The sequence below is a fragment of the Triturus cristatus genome, chromosome 12 (assembly GCF_964204655.1).
Source record: "Triturus cristatus chromosome 12, aTriCri1.1, whole genome shotgun sequence".
NCBI lineage: Eukaryota > Metazoa > Chordata > Amphibia > Caudata > Salamandridae > Triturus > Triturus cristatus.
This window is the reverse complement of record NC_140595.1, coordinates 12,578,028-12,600,548: the sequence shown is the minus strand read 5'-3', so window position 1 is coordinate 12,600,548 and position 22,521 is coordinate 12,578,028. Positions and strand designations below refer to the sequence as shown.

General features: G+C 50.7%; 1 protein-coding gene across 1 annotated transcript in view; it reads right to left on the bottom strand.

The window, feature by feature from the left end:
* POLRMT (RNA polymerase mitochondrial) overlaps window positions 1-22,521 on the bottom strand; it is a 113,684-nt gene that overhangs the window by 43,129 nt on the left and 48,034 nt on the right. The window contains exon 11 of the mRNA XM_085638282.1: window positions 19,498-19,620. Within this exon, the coding sequence (XP_085494408.1) occupies window positions 19,498-19,620 (123 nt within the window). The remainder of the gene's footprint in view (window positions 1-19,497; window positions 19,621-22,521) is intronic.

Sequence of the window (22,521 nt, the reverse complement as noted above, 5' to 3'; positions counted from 1 at the left end):
CAACTTCCCTACTGGATACCACAGCAGCCAGATCTATACACTATACAGAGCGCCATGGCCAAGCAGCAGACTAAATTTAAAGGCTAGATGCCTACTGTTGACACACTGAACACCATGGGGGGAGGGACGTGCCACACCACCAGAACATGACTGACGCCATGATCACTCCTGCACGGAGATTGCTCTCATGGAAGGTAAACGGCCCTAGGGGCCAAAATAAAACAAGGAATAGTACTACAGTACATCAACTGACACTCACCAGATGTGGTCCTACTACAGGAAACACACTTAGTAGGCAATTCCTGTAAAGGCCTTGACAGATGGGGATACAAATCAGCAACACACACAGGCTTCACCTCGGGATCAGGAGGCATGGGAATACTTTTGAGGAAAAATTTCCTTTTTACATTGAGACAGACCTCGGCTGACATGGAGGGCAGATATGCTGCAATACCAAGGGAAGGAAAGACAGTAAATATATTATTGGCCTACGTACCGCCAGCATTTCATAACGTCGCATTACCAGAACTGAGGAAAATTGCTGCTAGACCTACCGGATGGAGAGCTCCTAATAGGAGGAGATTTCAATATGACATTGTGTGATGCGGTGGATTGCTGCCCACCCAGGTGCCCGCCGCAGCTCCACTCTCGCTTGCCAGACTTCCTGACTGCCTTGAGGCTCACCAACGTACGTCGCACTCACATTCCATTGACGCAACAATACACATCTTACTCAGGAGCGCACAACAGTCATTCACGAATACATTTTACCCTCACATTGGCTGACCGAGCTTTCAACTTCAGAGAGGTACAACATCTGGCACGAGGAATCTCCGATCACTCCCCAATATGGGCAAGCTATGCAATAGGTACACCGTACACCCGGAATACCATCTCACTAAATTCCTGGTACTTACAAATCCCGCATATCAAGCACGACTGGTGCAAGCCACGGAATTCTATTTGAAAGAAAATGAATCATCAGTTGAATCTCCACAGATTTGAAGCCTTCAAAACAGTGATTAAGGGATAGGCGCTCTCACTCTCAGAAAAGGGCCAAAAGGGCAGCGATAGAAGCGCTGGAAAGTGACACAGTGGACCTGGAAACAAAACTAACGGGAGACAATACTGAGACCACTAGGCACGCCTTAAACCTTAAGAGACAGGAATAACGAGACCTAGCAACAGATGTGGCAAAGGCCAGATATTCAGCAGCGCAACATAAAATGTATGAGTTAGAAGACAAAACAGGGACGTTGTTGGCCTGGCTTGACAGACACAAACGAGCAAGCCATTGGGTCGCCACAATTCGCACAGAGACAGGAGAGACGTTGAGAGGACATGACATTGGCTGACCTCCTCCTCCCAATCTCTCACCTGAAGACTTGATACTGTTGGAGAGCAATCCTATGGAGGAGGTGGTGGCTAATGCAATCCGTAGTATCCAATCGGGAAAGGCAAAAGGGCCAAACGGCCTTCTGATAAGAGTTCTATAAGCTAACCGTCTCCCGCTTTGCACCCTACCTCCTTAAAACGCACCTAGAGAGCAGACAGAAGGGTAAAGTGAGCAGTGATCCACAAGGCAGGCAAGCCGGCAGAGAAATGCACCTCCTACCGCCCCATCTCACTGCTTAACGAGGAGGACAAAATCCTTGCTTAACTACTGGCGTTCTGGCTAATCCAAATTATTTCCAAACTGATACATCCAGACAAGTCCGGCTTTAAGCTGGGGCAAAAAACAGCGCTCCACTTGCGCTGGCTTCACTGAGTACTTGATAGGGTAGACAGGATACGCGAAGACGCAGCAGTGCTGTCTCTTGACGCCTACATGGCCTTTGACACTGTGGAATGGCCATATCTATTTGCCGTACTGCAACGACTGAGATTTGGTCCCAAATCTCTGGCGTGGCTTTGTCTGCTTTATGCAGACTCATTGGCGCAAGTGGAAGTGAATGGACGAGCTTCGCATCCACTCACTCTCAGACAGGGAACAAGACAGGGCTGCCCGTCGGCCTTAATGTTTGCCTTAATCATTGAAACTCTGGTGACCTGGGTCAAGGAAGACCCATTGATTCGGGGGGCAACATTGGATCGATGGCTGGAAAGACAAAATATCCCTATATGATGATGTGTTATTAGATGTTGCAGCATCGCGCTCCTCCATCCACAGAATTCTCAGTATCATCACTAACTTCGGTAATTACTCCGGCTACACGATAAACTGGTCCAAATCCACGGTGTATATATATTGCGGGTTCCGGCCCCGATCGTACCACTAGAACGTGAGGCGGCAGTGGTGACAGAGGGTTTCAAATACCTCGGTAAATACATAACCACAGACCCTGATCTCTTCCACACCCATAACCTCCTGGCCCCCCTATAGCAACTGCAAAGCACTGGAGATCGTGGGGGGGGGGGGGGGGGGGGGGGCACGGGCACTATATACTGACCTCAAACACCACTGCCTTACAGGACCAATGAAACACACTGTCAAACTTTGGCACACAAGAAGTTGGTGTGGCATACTAAAATAACCCAAGCTACGCCACTCTGGGACGCTGAAAGGCTCGGTATGCTGCATGGCTGCCCAGGCTTTGACAGGTGTGACCTCATAAGAATCCCCTGTCACGATTCTGAAGAGGTCATCTGTTTCTTAAGGTTCTTTGGATATATTTATAGGTTGGTAATTGCCAGTCACTTGCCCTCTTGACACTTTGTTCTCAATGGCCCATGACGGCTAAGTCCATTCTTGCGCTGCCAATGGTGTCAGATCTTATCTGGCAGGTACAGTAGGTTGCCCAAGGGTGCAGACTCTCTCTAGGGTGGGCTGCTTCAGATTTCTGAACCTGCCTCTGGGGAGACTACGTTAGCATGCAGAATCTGTCTATGGCTAGGCTGCTCCAGGCTTTTGAGCTTCGTTAGGCGTGGGCTGCTCTAGGATTCGGAGGAAAGGAAAACGGGAGGTGGTTAAGGTAACAATCAGAGGGCAGCCAGTGAATCACAGACCGGAGAACCTACTGGGCAACTACCAACCTTTTTAAAGCACTGCCTCAATAGTTCTGCCAGGAGGGCGGGAAAGACGCATCGTACCTGCTTGGCCACTACCAATTCCTTACTCGACCTGCATCATTAGCCTTACAAGGAAGGCGGCAAAGTCGCATAGTGCTTAGGTACAGTCAGAGGGAGGTGTAATCTTTAATAAGGCATGCAATTTACTATTGGGCGTTACCACAGCCGTGGGGGTTGCAGATGTTAGATAATAAAATAAGGGGTCAGGAGTGCTGTCCAGTTGGCTCAAGAGCAACAATTGTTTTGCCATGAAAAGGGTATTGAAGGCCTGCGACTGAAGGGGTGGACAGAAGGAATACTGCAGCCTTCAGGGAATAAGGTTACGTCCCGGATCATGCCAATACATGTTTTAAGTGGGAGAGTACAAATTTGGATATCGAGAATTAGCTATAAAGGGATGGATAAGGAGAGCATTTATTTACTGAATTAGGAACAGTGAACGGAAAGGACAAAGTTGGCAATTAGAAGGGCCTGTGTCTGGCAGCAAAATTTCAAGAATGCTTGGCAGTGAAAGCAAATTACACTTAAAAAGCAGGTGCGGCTGCTTAATAAGAAACAGGTCCCTCCAATAAATCGTCAAAGTATGGAAGGCACAGTCAATAAAACATTATGAGCTTCGTTTCACAAAAATCAATCATTTTTTAATAATCAAAGCGTGTTCAGTAAGGACATTTTTCTGATTTAGAGAAGATATTGTTCGGCACAGACATAAATCGGGGAATGGAGAAGGAAAACGCCCCCCCCCCCCTCACAAATAAAAGCATTTGCAATGCAATAGGTCTCGCAGTGACACGGGTTTAAGCTATTGGCATTGTAAATTACAATGCCTTTTATTTGTTTTTAAAAAGAAAACAAAAATAAAAGGCATTGTTATGTGCAATGCCAATAGCTCAAACTCGTGTCAATGCAAGACCTGTTGCATTGCAAATGATTGCTATGGACGGGATTGTAGGGCGCATGGGGTAGTGTGTCATCTGTTTGCAATCGGGTAGTTATTATAACATTTTAGGTACTTTGATGACTACAAGCGCTAACGTTGGTTTCACGAGTTCAGCTGCTTGCTCTCCTTCACGTCTCGTCTTATGAATATGTGGCGTTGCTTTGTTTGCACATAAAGTGATCATTAACACAGCCAGCCGGGCCATTTGTTTTCCTCTTTTAGCACCTGAGGCTTTGTCTAGCAGGAGGTAAAATGAGATCAGAAAGCCGCCAGACATGTTTCTTTCTGGATCGAGCTGATGTAATTGCATTGCTGGACTGCTGATAACTGCTATGCTTTTACAAGTTACACAGTTTATTATTGTGGGAGGGAACCACTTGTAGACAACCAGTGTGCATGGTACATATTCTGTCTGAAGAGAGCTGTCGCTTTTCACTGCAGAAATGGGCTAGATTGCTAATGTTTACGTACTCAAAATGATGTATTGAATATCATCAATTAACGTAGTGATGCAAGACAACGCATGGGTTCTGATTGGGGGCCAGCTGCAGTATAGTCCTCTACAGACTGTCCACTCAGTGACCCTCCAATGCTCTGCAGGGAGGGTGGGGGGTCCATTCGCTGCTTCCACCTATACAGCAGTTTTCGGAGAAGAGCAAGGAACCTATGGCTGCTGCACCCTGTCTGCTCGCTCTACACTTACAGAGACTAGAGGGACGATGATGGATTTAGAGGAAGAGGAGGAGGGAAATGTGAAAGGGAGTGGCAAGGGGATCGGATAATAAGATGGAAACTGGGAGACATAAGTGACGCAAAGGTAAAGGGGAATGGAAAGCAGAAGGATCATTGAGAGAAAAGAGGGACAGAAAGAGGCAAGGCACAAATAGAGGCAGGAGGGGGTACCAAAAGACAAAACACAGAGAAACTGAAGGGCGTACACAGAGACAGGAGAGGTACAGTGAGACCGGAAAGGACACACAGAGATGCAAGAGGCACAGAGAAACACATGCCCAAAGTGAGAAAGAAGAAAGGGATCCAGAGAAGCAAAAGTCAGAAAGAGACAAGGGGGAACAGAGAGATAAAGAGGAGTTCAAAGAGACAACAGGGGTACAGACAGACGGGGTACAGAAAGAGAAAAAAGAATCAGAAAAGATGACACTCAAAACAGAAAATAGTCATAGAGACTAGGAAGGGGCACATAGTCGTTGAAAATCGCACATCGGGACAAAAAGTTCCCAACAAAAGAGAGCGGCCATGAAAATGAAGAGAAGACACAAGGAAGCAGGCAGAACACAGAAGGGACAAGGAGAAGCACCAGGCACCTAAAGACAGAATGAGTATAAATAAATAGACAGAAGGAGCAGAGCTAGACAGAAGGACCTCACCACAAAGGGACATAACAGAAGTGGAAAAGAGAGTCAGCAAAGCCATGGAGAACTCTGAAGTCGACAGGGAGAGATATAACAAAGATATAGTGCTCCAGCAGACCGAAGGTGCAGAGACAACAATATGCACAGGAACACACAATGCACTGAGAGAAAAGATGCGCACACACAGGAGTACGAAGACACAAAAGAGGACACAGAAGGAGTAGTTTCTTACCTGTAACTCCAGTTCTGTAGTAGGGGTATCTCTGTTATAGTCATAATCTATGAATAATCCCCGCCCATGTGCGGGGACCCCGGAGCAATCAAAAGGAATATGCTACTTACCAGTATGCATCTGTTCTTGGCATGTAGAGCTGCAGAGTTGTACACTTAGCATAGATCGCCATCTGGTGTTGGGCCCGGATGTTTGCAGTTTGTTTTTCTTCTTGGACAGTCTTTGGAAGTCACGAGTTTGGTGACTCCTCCTTCGGTCCGTACTGCGCATGGGCTTCGGCTCCATCCTCAGATTGTTTTTCGCCAACAGGGAAATGATGGAGCTTGGTAATCACAGTGAGAAACCCATGTGTGTAGTATCTAAATAAGATGTACTGGAACGGATACAGGTAGCCGGGGAGGCGGGTGGGCGTGTACAACTCTGCAGCTCTACATGCCAAGAACAGATGCATACTGGTAAGTAGCATATTCCGTTCGAGGCATATGAGCTGCAGATTGTACACTTAGCATAGATTATATAGCAGTACCCAACCCTAGCGGCGACCACCGGTATCCGTTGCAGTGGTTTGAAATAGTGTCTTTAGTACAGCCTGGTCCACTCTAGCTTGCTGCTTGGAATGCACATCTACACAGTAATGTTTTGTGAAGGTGTGCGGTGTAGACCATGTGGCTGCTTTGCAGATGTCATCTAAGGGTATATTCCCTAGAAAGGCCATAGAAGCCCCTAACTTTCTTGTAGAATGGGCTTTAGGCGGAACAGATAATGTTCTTTTAGCCTTTTGGTAGCAAATCTGTATGCATTTTACAATCCACCTAGCTATCCCTGATTTAGAAATGGGGTTGCCTTTATGTGGTGGAGAGAAGGAGACGAACAATTGTTTAGTCTTCCTGAAGGGTTGCGTTCTTTGTATGTAGTATAGCAAGGCCCTTTTTACATCGAGTGTGTGTAAGGCTCTTTCTGCAACAGATTGAGGTTGCGAGAAGAAGACAGGTAATTCCACCGATTGATTGAGATGGAAGGGGGAAATGACCTTGGGCAGGAACTTCGGATTTGTGCGAAGTATGACCTTGCTGTGATGTATTTGTATGAAGGGTACCTGTATAGTGAACGCTTGTATTTCACCAACCCTTCTAAGGGAAGTGATAGCTACGAGAAAAGCTGTTTTCCAGGTGAGAAACTGTAGCTCGCATTTATGCATTGGTTCGAAGGGCGGACCCATTAGTCGTGTAAGAACTAAATTTAGATTCCATACAGGGGAAGGTGGTGCCCTGGGAGGAATTACTCGTTTAAGGCCTTCCATGAAGGCTTTAATAGCGGGCACTCTGAAGAGAGATAAATGCTGTCTGTTTTGTAGATAAGCAGCGATCGCTGCTAGGTGTAGGCGTATGGATGAATATGCCAGGTTACACACCTGTGAAGATGGAGCAGATAGCATATGATGTGCTGTATGGATGCATCTAAAGGGTTGATTGTATTGTTACGGCAGTAAATAACAAATCTTTTCCACTTTGCGGCATAACATGCTCTAGTGGTAGGACGTCTGGCTTCCATGATGATGTTCATGCAATCAGGGGGAAGGTTAAGGTATCCGAATTCTAGGATTTCAGGAGCCAGATCGCCAGGTTGAGCCGAGCTGGGTCCGGGTGCCTGATTTCTCCATGGTTCTGGGTTAGGAGGCATGGGGATAGGTGCAGTTTTTGATGTGGTACCACTGATAGTTGTAGTAGCGTGGTGTACCACGGCTGCCTGACCCACGTCGGAGCTACCAGAATGAGTGTGAGGGAGTGCTGTTGTAGCTTCCTGACCACTAATGGAATTAGTGGGAGAGGTGGAAAGGCGTATGCAAATCTGCCTGACCAGTTCATCCATATCGCATTGCCCTTGGACAATGGGTGTGGGTATCTGGCGGCGAAGCTTGGGCATTTTTTGTTTTCGTGGGTGGCGAAGAGGTCTATCTGAGGATGCCCCCACTGTTGGAAGAATGGCTGAAGAACTTGCGGATGCAGTTCCCATTCGTGTAGTTGTTGCGTTTGTCTGCTGAGCAGATCTGCCATGGTGTTTTGTACGCCTGGAACGTGTTGTGCCAGGAGAAAGATGTTTTGGGGAATTGCCCATCTCCATATGCTCTGGGCTAAGCGGGAGAGCTGGGGAGAGTGTCCCCCCCCCTGTTTTTGGATAGAATACATTGCAGTCATGTTGTCTGTGCGAATGAGGACTGCTTTGCCTGAAATCTGTTTTTGGAAAGATTTTAGGGCTAGAAAGATCGCCAAGAGTTCCAGATGGTTGATGTGGAGCAATTTTTGCTGTGGCGTCCATAGACCTTGCATTGTGAGGTGTAGGAGGTGCGCTCCCCAGCCGGAGAGCGATGCGTCCGCTGTTAGAATCACCTGAGGAACCGGGTCCAGGAACGGCCGCCCTTTGGAAAGGTTTGTGGTGTTCCACCACTGCAGAGAATGTGTGCGGCCGTCCACCAACACCAGATCCGTCAGCTGACCCTGGGCCTGGTTCCACTGTTGTGCTAGGCACTCTTGAAGTGGACGCATGTGTAGTCTTGCATGGGGCATATAAAGATGCAAGACGCCATCATTCCTATGAGCTTCATGAACACTCTTGCTGGAAGAGAGTGTTGGGGGAAGGAATGTTTGCGTAAGGCTTGAATGCTTGTGATTCTGGCTGTGTTTGGATAGGCAATACCTTTGGAGGTGTCTATAGTGGCCCCGAGATATTGCTTTGTGTGAGATGGTATGAGGTGGGACTTTTGGTAGTTCACCGTGAAGCCTAGCTGGTGGAGCAGTTGGATGGTGCTGTTTGTATGCTGCACGCATTGGTGGTAAGACGCGGCTTTTATCAGCCAGTCGTCTAAGTAACGGAAGACGTGAATGTGTTGACGTCTGAGGTGTGCTGCTACTACCGCTAGGCATTTGGTAAACACTCGTGGTGCGGTGGTGACCCCGAAGGGGAGAACCGTGAATTGGTAATGTTGCCCGTCCACCACGAACCTGAGGTATTTCCTGTGAGAGGGGTGTATTGGAATGTGAAAGTATGCGTCTTTCAGATCCAAGGTTGTGAGAAAATCTCCCTGACAGAGGAGCGGGAGGACTTGTTGTAGGGTGACCATATGGAAATGGTCTGAATGTATGTAGGCATTTAGAGGCCGGAGGTCCAGAATGGGCCTGAGGGTCCCGTCTTTCTTTGGTATTAGGAAATATAGGGAGTAAACCCCTAGATTTTGCTGATTGATGGGGACCTGCTCTATAGCGTGTTTTTGGAGGAGGGAGAGTACCTCCTGTTTGAGCAGTGTGGAATGTTCTTGAGACATTGGGCGGTGCCTTGGTGGGATATTGGGTGGGGTAGATGTTAGCTCGAGACAGTACCCTGACCGGATGATTTGGGTCACCCATTTGTCCGATGTTATGGACTCCCATGCGTGGATAAAGTTTTGTAGTCTGCCCCCGACCGGAGTGGAATGGTCTGGGGGGAGCGGAGGGAAGTCATTGTGTGGGCGGGGTGGCAGAACGGGTGTTGTTAGTTTGGCCCCTGCCCTTATTGTTGTTGCCTCTGTAACCACCCCTTTGGTTGCCCTTTGAAAAGGTATTTTGAGGAGGGGATTTGTAGGAGGTAGAGGTGCTATCGGTGGAGAAGCCTCTGCCTGTGCCACGAAAGGAGGAGCGTCGAAAGGAACGTTTAGACGCTTGTGTTTGGAGTGCCCCCATAGACTTTGCTGTGTCTGTGTCCTTTTTCATCTTTTCCAACGCTTCGTCTACCTTGGGCCCAAAGAGAGTTTGTTGGTCAAAGGGGTGATTGAGTATGGACGCCTGGACTTCAGGCTTAAACCCTGAGATCCTGAGCCAGGCATGGCGACGAAGCAGGACACTGGTATTTATGGCTCTAGAAGCAGTGTCGGCTGCATCGAGGGCACACTTAATGGAGGTGTTTGTAATGAGTTTACCCTCCTGTATTAGCTCATGAGCCCTACGCTTGTGTTTCTCGGGGAGGTGCTGCATAAGAGCCTCAAGTTCGTCGTAGTGTGCTCTGTCATAGCGCGCAAGTAGCGCTTGTGTGTTTGCAATGCGCCACATGTTTGCAGCTTGAGAGGCGGTGCGCTTGCCAGACGCGTCTAGGAGTTTGGATTCTTTGTCTGGCGGTGGGGCTTCTCCTGAGGACTGGGAGTTAGCCCGCTTTCTAGCTGTAGAGACAACTAGGGAATCTAAGGGAGCAGGGCCCTTAATGTATGCAGGGTCTGTGGGTGCCGCATTATACTTTTTCTCTATTCTAGGGTTTAGTACCCTGGCCCTGACAGGGTCTTTGAACACCTCTGCGGCATGCTTGGTGACACCCTTAAGCATGGGTAAGATAGAGGTGGATTTGTCCTGTATGTCGAATGTATCCAGTAAGAAGTCGTCTTCCACTGGTTCAGTGTGCATGTCCACCCCATGGTAGTGTGCTGCTCTCTGCACTAAATGATGGAACCCTAAGGAGTCCTCTGGAGGAGACGGGCTGGATGGGTATAGGTCGTCCTGAGGAATATCGGGTACATCAGGGTTATTGTAATCCTCCCACGGGTCTGGGGTCCCTGGTGGAGTGGGATCCATTGGGGCGTCCGCCGGATAGTTGTCCGGGTCCCCGTCGTCCGGATCTGGGGACGGGGCCGGAGAGTAGTGAGGTAAAGGTGGCGGAGACCTGGGAGGGGGAGGGGGTGGAGGAGGTGGAGGAGGTAGGGGAGGTGGTAGTGGGGAGGGCACTCTGAGGGGAGAAGTAGCAGAGTCCTTCCGTTTGGGTGGTGGAGGAGGAGCCGGAGTATCAAGGCGTCTTTTCTTGATAATTAAAGTCAATAGTCCAGTCTTTGGATCTTTGGACAGAGTCTTTTGTAAAGGGTCTGGTGTAAACAGAGCCAATGGCGTCGAATCGTCCGTCGGCACCGGTGATTTCGGAACCGAGGACTTCGATGGTTTGTGTGCGCCATGCTTTTTTGGGGCCTCCGGTTTTTTCGGCGTCGAAGGAGTTTTCGGCGCCGGAGCGTCGGTGCCGACAGATTTGTGTTTGTGTTTGGTCGGCACCGAGAGTCCAGGCTTCGGCACCGGTGGCTTTGGAGTCGAGCTGGATATTGCTTTCTTCGGTGCCGGATGCTGTTTTTCGGCACCGGGCGTCGGCTGGCTCGATCCCGAGCTGCCGTGAGACTTTGGAGGCTTCGACACCGGGCCCGAAGGTGGGGTGATCGAAGCTTTGGTCTTGGTTTTGCCCAGGCCGGCAGGTGAGGGAGTAACCTGAGTCTCTTTGGTTTTGGGCGCGGGGGTGGGAGGGGGCACAGTACTCACGGCCCGCTGCGCCGGTGTGATGTCCTCCACGTCGGAGTCGTCGGCCTCGGAAGCGCTGACGACGTCTTCTTCCTGCTCGGTGTGTGTTTGCCCCGAAGCTTCGGCGCCGTCTCCGAAGATGTCCGGTGGAGCTGCAGACGATGAGTGCGCCATGGTGCGTCGAGCTTTTCGATCCCGGATGGTTTTCTTCGATCGAAAAGACTTACAGGCGGGGCAGTCTCTGGCCTCGTGTTCTGGAGAGAGGCAAAGATTACACACCTGATGGAGGTCGGTGTGGGGAAATTTAGACCCACATTTTGGGCACTTTTTGAACGGAGTCCTTTCCATCGGCCGGGACCGGAGTCGAGGAGGGCCCGAAGGCCGGTGCCGATGTACGGGATGGAGAAAAGTGCCGCTTCGAGAGATGAAGATGATGATGAAGAAACTCGAAGAAACGAGGATTTTCCGTCGAGGCTGGAACCGTAGAAGTTCGAAGCCGGAGCACGAAGTATCACATCCGAGCCCGATGGCGGAAAAAAACAATCTGAGGATGGAGCCGAAGCCCATGCGCAGTACGGACCGAAGGAGGAGTCACCAAACTCGTGACTTCCAAAGACTGTCCAAGAAGAAAAACAAACTGCAAACATCCGGGCCCAACACCAGATGGCGATCTATGCTAAGTGTACAATCTTCAGCTCATATGCCTCGAACATATCTCTTAAGCTGTCCCGCATTTGCAAACCTGCAAAGACACTTAAGAGACAGACAAAATAATACAGCCTAATCACACCAAGGCTGCACTGGCCAGCACTTCCTCTTAAGTGAACACAACAGCCAAAATAAAGTTGAAATGTCATTTTTATTCACATTTGACATGTTCCTTTATTATCACACACTCCCTTCACCAAACTCCCTTTAAACAATAGAGAGGAAGGGGTGGACAGACAAGCCCTATAGGCTGTCATTATGTGTCTGCTAAAGGGATACCGTGCCTTTAAGAAACTCTCCAGAGACCCCCGGTATCCCAGGATGCACAGCCAACACAAGTTACTTTCAGTTCTTTTTGAAGGTGTATAACCACAGGCCTGATACTGTCAGGTTACTCCACCGGGGAGGAGGGAGGGTCGCTTATGACTATAACAGAGATATCCCTACTACAGAACTGGAGTTACAGGTAAGAAACTACTCCTTCTGTAGTAGGGGATCTCTGTGTATAGTCATAATCTATGAATAGAATGGCAAGCCCATCCCAACCAACAAGAAGCGGTGGAGTAAGTCCAACCACCAACAAATCACTGTGCAAACAAATTCCTCAACGAAGCCTGTCCAACATGCGCATCTGCCCTAGCATCAGAGTCCAGGCAGTAATGCTTTGTAAACGTATGGACTGACTTCCAGGTGGCAGCCTTACAAATGTCCGCAATGGGAACATTCCTAAGCAAAGCGGTGGTAGCCGCCTTGCCTCTAGTCGAATGTGCCGTAGGCTTACCCCCCAATGTTTTATTAGCTCTTTGGTAACAAAGCTGGATACAGGAAACAATCCATCTGGAAATGGACTGCTTTGAGGTAGCTAAACCAGTTCTTACCGAACCATAATTAACAAACAGGTGATCCGACCTGCGGATATCTTTTGTCTTATCCAGGTAGAATTTCAACACCCTACGCACATCAAGTGAATGCAGAGACCTCTCCGCCGGAGAGGAAGGATGCTGAAAAAACGTAGGCAAAGTTATCATCTGATTCACATGGAAATCTGAGATTACCTTAGGCAAAAATTTAGGATGGGTACGCATCACTACTTTAGAAGCATGGAAAACAGTATACGGCTCTTGACAACACAGAGCCTGAATCTCACTCACCCTCCTGGCCGATGTAATGGCCACAAGGAAGGCAGCCTTCCAAGACAAGTGCTGCAACGAAGCCTTATGGATAGGCTCAAAAGGCTCCCTCATCAATCTAGATAACACCACATTCAATTCCCATGGTGGAGAAGGTCTTCTAACAGGGGGAAACACCTTACGCAAACCCTCCAAAAAATCCTTAATCACAGGGATTTGAAAAAATGAGGTTTGAGAAGGGCCCTTCCTATACGCAGTCAGAGCTGCGAGATGAACCTTAATAGACTGAAAATTAAGCCCAGACTGAGCTAACTGCAGCAGATAAGGCAAAATAACATCTTCTTTACAGGATGTAGGGTCAAAGTCCTTTGCCTTGCAACATAAGCAGAATCTCTTCCACTTATAGGCGTAGGAAGTCCTCGTAGACTGTCTCTTAGCCTCTTTCAAGATCTCCATACAGTCCTGAGGCAGGTTCAAGTGTCCATACTGTACTAGCTCAGGAGCCATGCTGCCAAACTCAAGGACGAGAGATTGGGGTGAACCATCTGTCCTCCGAACTTCGTGAGAAGGTCCGGCCGACACGGCAGGCGTCGGTGCGGCCGAACAGACCGGTGAAGAAGGTCGGTGAACCACCATTGCCTCGGCCACTCCGGAGCAATCAGGATCATTCTGGCTCTGGATTGTGACAGCTTGATCAGCACCGCCGGGATCAGGGGAATGGGTGGAAAGGCGTAGAGAAAGCTGTTGGACCAGCTGATCCATAGGGCATTCCCCAGCGTCCCTGGTTGGTAGTACCTGGACGCGAAGTCGCGGCATTTGCTGTTTTCTGCCGTAGCGAACAGATCTATATCCGGAGCGCCCCACTCTGCGAAGACGTCTCTTAGCACGTCGTCGTTTAGCACCCACTCGTGGTTCTCTTGAACGAGCCTGCTGAGCGCGTCTGCTTGGGCGTTCTGCACTCCCGGCAGATGGGTCGCCGTGATCGTCAGGTTCCTGGCCACCATCCAGTTCCAGATCGCCTGTGCCTCTCGGGACAGGGTGCGTGAACGTGAGCCCCCCTGCTTGTTGAGGTAATACATGGTCGTAGTATTGTCCGTCTGAACCAGCAGGGAGTTCGTCCTGAAGGAGGGATGGAACGCCTTCAAGGCCAAGTGTACCGCTCTGAGTTCCAAAAAGTTGATATGGTAAGTCGTCTCCATCTGTGACCATATCCCCTGAATCTGAAGAGGGCCCGAATGCGCTCCCCAGCCCTGGAGAGACGCATCGGTCACTATGGTCTGGACCGGAATATCCTTGTGAAAAGGAGTCCCCTTGCAGACATTCTCTGGGGCACACCACCAAGTCAGAGACTGCCGAGCGTGTTGAGACAGCTGGATCTTGTCCTCCCAACGCCCCCGCCTCTGGTCCCATTGATCCTCCAGACATTCCTGTAGGGGCCTCATATGCAGACGTGCATTGGGGGTGAGAAAGATGCAAGAAGCCATCGACCCCAGTAAGGAAGACACCGTCCTCATCGTAGGAGAGCGGGCTGAGATGAGATGCCGCGCCTTCCCACGGATCGATAAGCGTCTCTCCTCCGAAGGACACACGCTTGCGGTCAAGGTATTGACTGAGGCCCCCAAGTACTGGAGACACTGCACAGGGATCGGCACTGACTTCGACATGTTGATGTGCAGGCCCAGGCGATGCAGCAAGGCAGCTGTCCTGTTGAAATGGCACTGGGCTTCCTGGTAAGTGGACGCTTTGATCAACCAATCGTCCAGGTAAGGATACACAAACACCTTGGTCTTCCGCAGGTGTGCCGCGACCACCGCCATGCACTTGGAGAACGTCCGTGGTGCAGACTTCAGGCCAAACGGGAGTACTGAATACTGGTAATGGTTGTTGCCTACCAGAAACCGCAGGAACTTGCGATGCTTTGGTGCGATCGGCACATGAAAGTAAGCGTCCTGCAGATCTATGGCGCACAGCCAGTCTCCTCGATGCAACTGAGGGTAAATCTGATGCAGGGACAACATACGGAACTTTTCTCTGCGGATCCACTTGTTGGCCTGACGCAGATCTAGAATAGGCCTGAACTCGTTCTTGTCCTTTTTTCTTACGAGAAAGAACCGTGAGTAGAGACCTCTTCCTTTTTGCTGCAAAGGAACCGCTTCTATCGCCCTCTTTTTTAACAGAACGTCTGCCTCCCGCTGGAGCTCCCTTACCATGTAGGAGGAGCGCACGGGTGGAATCTGTGGGGGCGGGCTGGTGAAACGAAGACAGTACCCATTGCAAACAATATTCAGCACCCACTTGTCCTGCGTTATTGTCCTCCACTCTGCCAGGTAGTGTTGAATACTTCCCCCCCACCGGAGCGGGTAACGGATGAGGGGGAAGTAGCTTTTCAGGGCTTCGACCCGGCCGGGCCTTTGTTCCCCGCCAAGGACTGATGCTGGCCTCTGCCCCTCTGGCGCTTCTGAAAGGACTGCCTCGGGTACTGCTGCTGCTGCTGGGGCTGTTGTTGGTGGCCCGACTGACGCCCTTGGCCTCTATGCTTGGCGTAGCGCCTGCCCGAGGATCGGAAGGACCTCCTCTGCTCCTTGGGCCTCTCCAGCCCCACCGCCTTCAGAGTTTCCGCTTCAGCCTTCATGCGGGCCATCTCGTCATCCGCATGTGACCCGAACAGCGTCGTGCCAGAGAATGGTAAATTGGCGATCTTCTGCTGCGCTTCAGGCTTGAGCGGGGTCAGCCGCAGCCAGGAATGCCTCCTCATGTGTATGCCGTGGCAGTACCCATGGGCCGCCAGCAGCGACACATCCCCCGCCGCACTGATGATCTGATTAGAGACCATCATGCCCTCGTTCAGCACCTCCTGAAAGTCCTCCCTCTTTTCTCTAGGCAGGGAGGCAGCGAACTGTTGCAGGGAGTCCCAAAGAGACCGGTCATAGCGCCCCAACAGAGCGGAGGCGCTAGCGGCCTTCATCGTGGTGGCCGACGTGGAGCACATCCTCCTCCCCAAGGAGTCCATTTTGCGACTCTCCTTATCCGGAGGAGCCGTGGATGAAGGCGTCGTAGAGTGCTGCTTACGAGCCGCCGCCACGATAACAGAATCCGGTGGAGGATCCACTCTGAGGAACGCCGGGTCCGAGTCAGGAGCCCTGTACTTTTTTAGCAGTCTCGAGGGCGCCGGTTTCACCACGGCCGGCGTCAAGAACACCTCCATTGCAGGTTCCTCCAACCCCGAGACCAACGGAAGGAGGGGGCGCGACAGATGAGTCTTATGCAAAGTCTCAAAGATCACAGAAGTAGTGGGGATAGGGGTAGTGACTGATATCCCCAACTTCGCAGCCCCTCTCATCAGCACCTCCTGGAACGTGGCGATGTCATCCACCGGCGAGACGCGGGTAGGAGGCGTCTCCGACAGTGAGGGCGAAAACCGGCCAGCTCCAGAAGAGTACGTGCCCCTCGAGCCTCTGGAACGAGACAGATACCTCCGTCGTCCATGTCCAGAGCGAGTGGACGATCTGCGCCTACTCCGTGATCGCCGGCGAGAGCGAGATCTCTGCCTGTGAGGGACCCTCGGGGGCGGAGGAGGTGGCCGTGGCGGCGATGTAGGCAGCTGAGGCACGGGCAGAGGCAGCGGAGGAGGGGGCGGAGGAAGAGGAGGGGGAGGAAGGGCAGGCACCGGTGGCGGCGCCGGTGGAAGGTCGGGCACAGGAGGCAGAGGCGGCTGCTGGGTACGCAGCGGGGACAGATGTTCCGAAGCCCCATCACTCCTAGCAGGCGAGCCCCCACCAGAACTGTCCGGGCTCGCGGCCACTCTCCTCTTCTTGGCGGGCCTGTCCCGCATGGAAGCCACTGACGGGAATGTCCGCGTCTCCCCGATCCCCGACTGGAGATCGTAATCACTGAGGACGTGTTCCCCGATGTCTGTGACGTCGAACTGTACGTCGACCTCGTCCAGTGTCTCTTAGCCCTCGACGTCGAACGCTGTCTCGCAGTCGAGCGTCCTCTCGACGTCGAACCATGCCTCCTCGACGTCGAACCACGCCTCGACCTCCGTCGCCGCGGTGTCGACTTCTGATGTTTCGACGTCGACTTCTGATGTCTCGACGTCGACCGCTGGTGTCTCGACGTCGACCGCTGGTGTCTCGACTTCGACCGCTGGTGCCTCGACGTCGACGACCTGTGCCTCGACGGCGACCTGTGCCTCGACGGCGACCTGTGCCTCGACGGCGACCTCGACCTGTGCCTCGACGGCGACCTGTGCCTCGACGGCGACCTGTGCTTTGACGGCGATCGTCTCCGCCTGGACGGCGGGCGCCGGGATCTCGGCGTCGACTCCGTCAGCGTCGAGCCGTGGGTCGACGGCGAAGGTGGCGAGTGAAGTCCATGGGGCTCGGTACGACGTCGATGTGTTGTTGACGTCGACCGTGACACCTGCGACGGCGACCCGGTCCCGGGTCTCGCCGGCCCCTCCCTCGACGTCGAACGCCGAGGCTGCCGCGACCCAGAGCCCTGGATCGACGGCGAACATACCGGTGCCTTCTCTCTCGACGTCGTCGCCTTCGACGTCGAACGCGACCTACCAGCCGGTAGGTGCCGCTTCTGCTCCCTGCTCTGCCCGGAGGTCCCTCCAGGGGCTGAAGCATGGGCGGAGGAGGGGGAATGAGACCCTCCATGCCCCGAAGTCCCACCGGTCCTCTGCTGCTCCTGTCCCTGAAGGCGAATCTTCTCCCTGTCCCTCAGGGTCCTCTTAGAAAAGGTTTTGCAGATGGCACATGTAGCTGGGACATGTGAGGGCGACAAGCAGAGGATACACACATCATGTGGGTCCGTCTTAGCCTTTTTCCTCCCACACTCAGGGCAGTTATCGAACAAAGCCATGCTAAGAGTGGGCCAAAACTGCTCCAGATTGCAGGCAGTAGTAGACAAAGGCTCTAGACGTCGAATGAAAACACTATTTATCCAAAAAATCCATTTAAATCAAGTAAACCACCCAAAAGGGTAGAGCTCAAGCTCCAGGGTCCTGCTAGCAGGAGCCGGAAAAAAGAACTGAAAGTAACTTGTGTTGGCTGTGCATCCTGGGATACCGGGGGTCTCTGGAGAGTTTCTTAAAGGCACGGTATCCCTTTAGCAGACACATAATGACAGCCTATAGGGCTTGTCTGTCCACCCCTTCCTCTCTATTGTTTAAAGGGATTTTGGTGAAGGGAGTGTGTGATAATAAAGGAACATGTCAAATGTGAATAAAAATGACATTTCAACTTTATTTTGGCTGTTGTGTTCACTTCAGAGGAAGTGCTGGCCAGTGCAGCCTTGGTGTGATTAGGCTGTATTATTTTGTCTGTCTCTTAAGTGTCTTTGCAGGTTTGCAAATGCGGGACAGCTTAAGAGATATTTTTGATTGCTCCGGGGTCCCCGCACATGGGCGGGGATTATTCATAGATTATGACTATACACAGAGATCCCCTACTACAGAACTGCAGCAGAGCAGCACCAATCAAACCAAGGACCACGGAGGCAGAGGCTCAGAAAGAAACAGAATGAGTACAGAGAGACAGAAGGCAGGCAGACAGAACCATGAAGAGCAGCAGGAGCATGAAGAGCAGCAGGAGCATGAAGAGCAGCAGGAGCATGAAGAGCAGCAGGAGCATGAAGAGCAGCAGGAGCATGAAGAGCAGCAGGAGCATGTCACAATAAATGTACAGAGAAGCAGGGTGGGCACAGAGGGGCTGAAAGAGCACAGAGAGACAGAAGGAGCATGGAGGCAGGACCAGAAGTTACAGTAGAAGCACCGAGAGGCAGAAAACAATAGGGGCAGAGAGAAAGAGAAGCAGCAAAGAGGGGGGACATTGAAACTAGAGGGAAAGTAAGGATGGAGGGCAGGGATTCTGTGGTGCAGGCATTTCTGATGGATAGGGTTTGAACGAAAAGTCTACCGAAGAGCACTTGAAGGTCTTTAAAGAATGTACAAGTCTCAACACTTAACTGCACTGTACGTTTGACGAAAACCTTCATTAAAATTCTATTTACCTGCTGCTTCTGGTAAAAAAGCAGAAAAAGCACCTCACAGAGCAAAGGTCACTTGCCAAACATTTTAAAAACAAGCATTGCAAATCACCAGTAAGGCTCTGTGCTCAACGGTGCGAGTATTACCAAAATAAAACACAGCTATGCGACGTCAGCCTGATCAGATGCTGTTGGTGTGAAGGGCGCCTCATATACAGGTTGTAAAGGTGGGGCAGCGAGGCCCAGAGGGAGAGGCGGGCTTAGTGCTGGGAACCTTCAATCTTTTCTAAATGAGCCGGAAACAAAAGTGAAAGCAACCCCGAGCAGGCAAACAGCGTGCATGCAGCGTGCGCGCAGACAGAGAGGGAGAAAGGGAGCGAGCGGCCGAGCCGTACGCGCGTGCATATCTCCTGTCCTTGTGCTAACGCTGCCAGCCGTGCGGGTGCCATGTCCTGTCTCCCTTCGCACACCAAACCGACAACAATAGGTCTCACCAACACCTCTCCGCACCAGACAGACAGAGTTGAGTCACCAGAGCCCTCTGGTAACACTCACACATCAAAAGAGAGGCCTGGAGGACAAAGTACACAAGATCATCCCCTCAGAGTCCCAACATCTCCTATCCACAGGCAGATGCCAGGGTTAAATAGAAGTCAACCAAAGCAGAAGAAAAACCCCATTGATTTCACCAGAGAAATACCTGGGCCAAATGGAGTACTTTGTACCCCCCCCCCCCCCCCCACCCCCAATCACAACGCACCTGATGCACTGGGAAGTGGGAGATGTACTCGGCTGGGTTCGGTGACCTGGATGCGTTCGCTATTTCCATACAGCAAGCCAGGGCCTGCCACGGTTCGTCAACGCTCGTCCACCACCTCCGGCCCTGAAGGAGAAAGAATCAGAATACCTTTCAGACTAATTTCCTCATGCTTGTACACATTGGTCAATAATGTGAACTTTTTGCTGCAGTATAAGCCTTTAAGGAGTAGAATTTTAAAGAAAGAGCTAAGCCATACATTCCAGTATACACAGGTTCAGGCAAAAAAGACCTGAAAATGTATTTGCAAACCAGAACAAGCATTTTCAACGCATTAGGTCTCGCATTAATGTAAGTTTGAGCAGTTGACATTGCAATATTATTTGAAACACCAATAGCTCAAACTTTCAGTAATACAAGCATTTATGTGTTACACGGCCGACATCGGTCACAGGGTACAATATGAGCAACTGCCTGAAACAAGGAAAGGTCAAGCGGCCATTATTGAAGCTCAAACACGGCATGTCACCCCGGAGATAAGAGAGTAGAAAAAGAAAAGGTAAGAGTTAAAAAAAAAAAAAAAGGGGGCGAGGTCGCTATGAAATTCAAGCTTAGCTGCACAAAAAAAAGTATTAACTTTTTTTTTTAATGATTTGGGCAATCCGCGCTATAAGAAAGTTGTGTGGCCGCCAAAGGCACTGTGCACAGAAATAGAATTTTTTTTAAACAAAAAGGATTTGGGCGAGCCGCGCTATAAGAAAGTCGCACAACCACCATTATTGAAGCTCCAAAGCGGCATGCCAGTGTGCTTCACAAAGAAAATAGCGCTCACAAACGGTAAATAACAGATCCCGAGTAACAACACATGTAACAGGAGCAGTCCATACGGGAGGGTACAAAAGGTGTTACTAAGAAGGGGCTAGAAAAGAGATTAACCAAAGAAACATAAGCATTTGGAAAAGACAGTAAAAGGAACCAATTAAAAACATGGGCGGAGCTTAATGCCCAAACCCTGACTACCGAATGTCTTGTAGAGACAGCGTAAGCGTTGCCTAAAGACCTAAAAGCTATAACATTTCCACACTCCAATACACCTACATTTCTTTGAGGGAATATTGGCCCTTCGAAATTATCCTGCCTCAGTAGTAACCTGTTGTTAGAAATGGGGGTCTCTAGTTGGCATGTTATTACCCTGTCCAGGTAGAGACCCTTCTACCTAGTCAGGATAAGGGAGTTACCTTCTAAAATAATCCCTGTTCACCCCCTTGGTAGTTTGGCACAACCAGTCAAGTTCATCTCAGAGGCAGTGTGCAAAGCATTTTCACATAACCAGCAGCAATACAGTGAAAACACTAACTGAAGGACACCACACAAGTTTTAGAAAAATAGCTAATCATCTGTATAAAACAAGATCAAAACGATAAAATCCAACATACAGTTATTCAAAATACTCATTAAGCAAAAATAGCCGTTAAAAACAGTTCCTTCAACTCGATAGCTCTGTCCGGGGCCATTACGGTATCGTGACCAAACAAATCCAACAGTTCTGGCTGACCACAGCGTTGTAAGCCAGCTACGGTGTCAGAAATACCCGCAAAACAGTACCTTTAAAAATGCAGGGCATCGGGGACCTTGCGGTGAGCTTCGAAGAGACAGACTTCATTCTGGAGGTGAGTGCAGGAGTCGTCGGGCCCATGAATTTACACGCATTACAGGTCAAACTCCGTGCAGTTGAAGTCGGGGCTGAAGTGAAGTGGTGCAGTGCCCTCCGGTCACGGTGCAGGCAGCAGCTCGGTGACGTCATCCAGCGGCGTCAGTAAGACTAGGGCTGCGGTGCAAAGTGAGGCGGTGCTTGTTGCAGTGCTAGCAGGTCACAGTGCTGGCCGCATCATCGTCATTGCTGAAGCGCTGTTCCGGCTGACGACCTGGAGTCAATGGCGCAGATGTCGGTGGACCAAGGCTGCGGGGTGGGACGGGGCGTTGTGTAACTTACGAGCGGTACCCCAAAACCACAGTGCAGGCAGCTGCGCCGATGTCAGCTTGGAGCTTCTTCATCCGTGAGCGGGGCGGTGCTCTGTGTTCTCCACCAGCGGTGTCCACAGATCTCGGTGCAGGCAGTGGCGTCGTTGACGGTGTCATCGGGGATACAAGGGCAGCTGTGAGAAGCGAGGTGGTGTGGAGTGCGGTGCCCACAGGTCACGGTGCAAGCAGTGGCTCGGTGGCGTTCTCGAACGGCGGTGAGACTAGGGTTGCGGTGCCCTCTGCAGTGCCTTTGAGTCACAGAGCCAGCAGCGGCGTTGCGGATGGTGTCGGGTTGTTTTTTCTTTAGTTGCAGCACAAAGCACACAGTTCTTAGAGCTGGTAGCAGATGAACTAGAAGTGTTTATTGTTCCCGAGACTTCTTGAACAGGGGGCAAGCTCTACCTCAAGCTCTTGGAGAAACGCAGAAAGAAGATTGCAGAAAGTTCAGTCCAGTCCTTTCTCTGCCCCAGACAGAAGCAGCTACTGCAGGCCAACACAGCAAAGTGGTAGTCTCTCCTCACAGCTTCTCCAGCTCTTCTTCTTGGCAGGTTTCTTGATCCAAAAGAGTTCTAAAGTTCTGAGGTCAGGACCCCAATATTTATACATTTTACTTTGAAGTGGGTACAAAGTTCCACTGGCATACATAAAACAGTTCCGCCTGGCCCAGGACAGGTTCACTCCAGGAGGTGGAGGCAGCTTTGTGAGAGGCAGACACAGTCCATTCATCAACTCCTCCCACTACTCTAAATGCAGCTAGGTCTATTCAGCCTGGCTATGAGTGACCCAGGAAAGGCATAACAAACTTAACTCCTCCTCTCTTGTGTCTGTCTTGTGTGAATGCACAAACCAGCCCCTGTCAGTCTAAAGCCCAGACAGCTAATTCACAAAACAGGTAGAGGTACATGGATGGTTAGACTAGGATATACCCACTTTCCTAAAAAGTGGTATTTCCAAACACACAATGTAAAAATCATCTTTACTAAAAGATGTATTTTTAAATCCTGA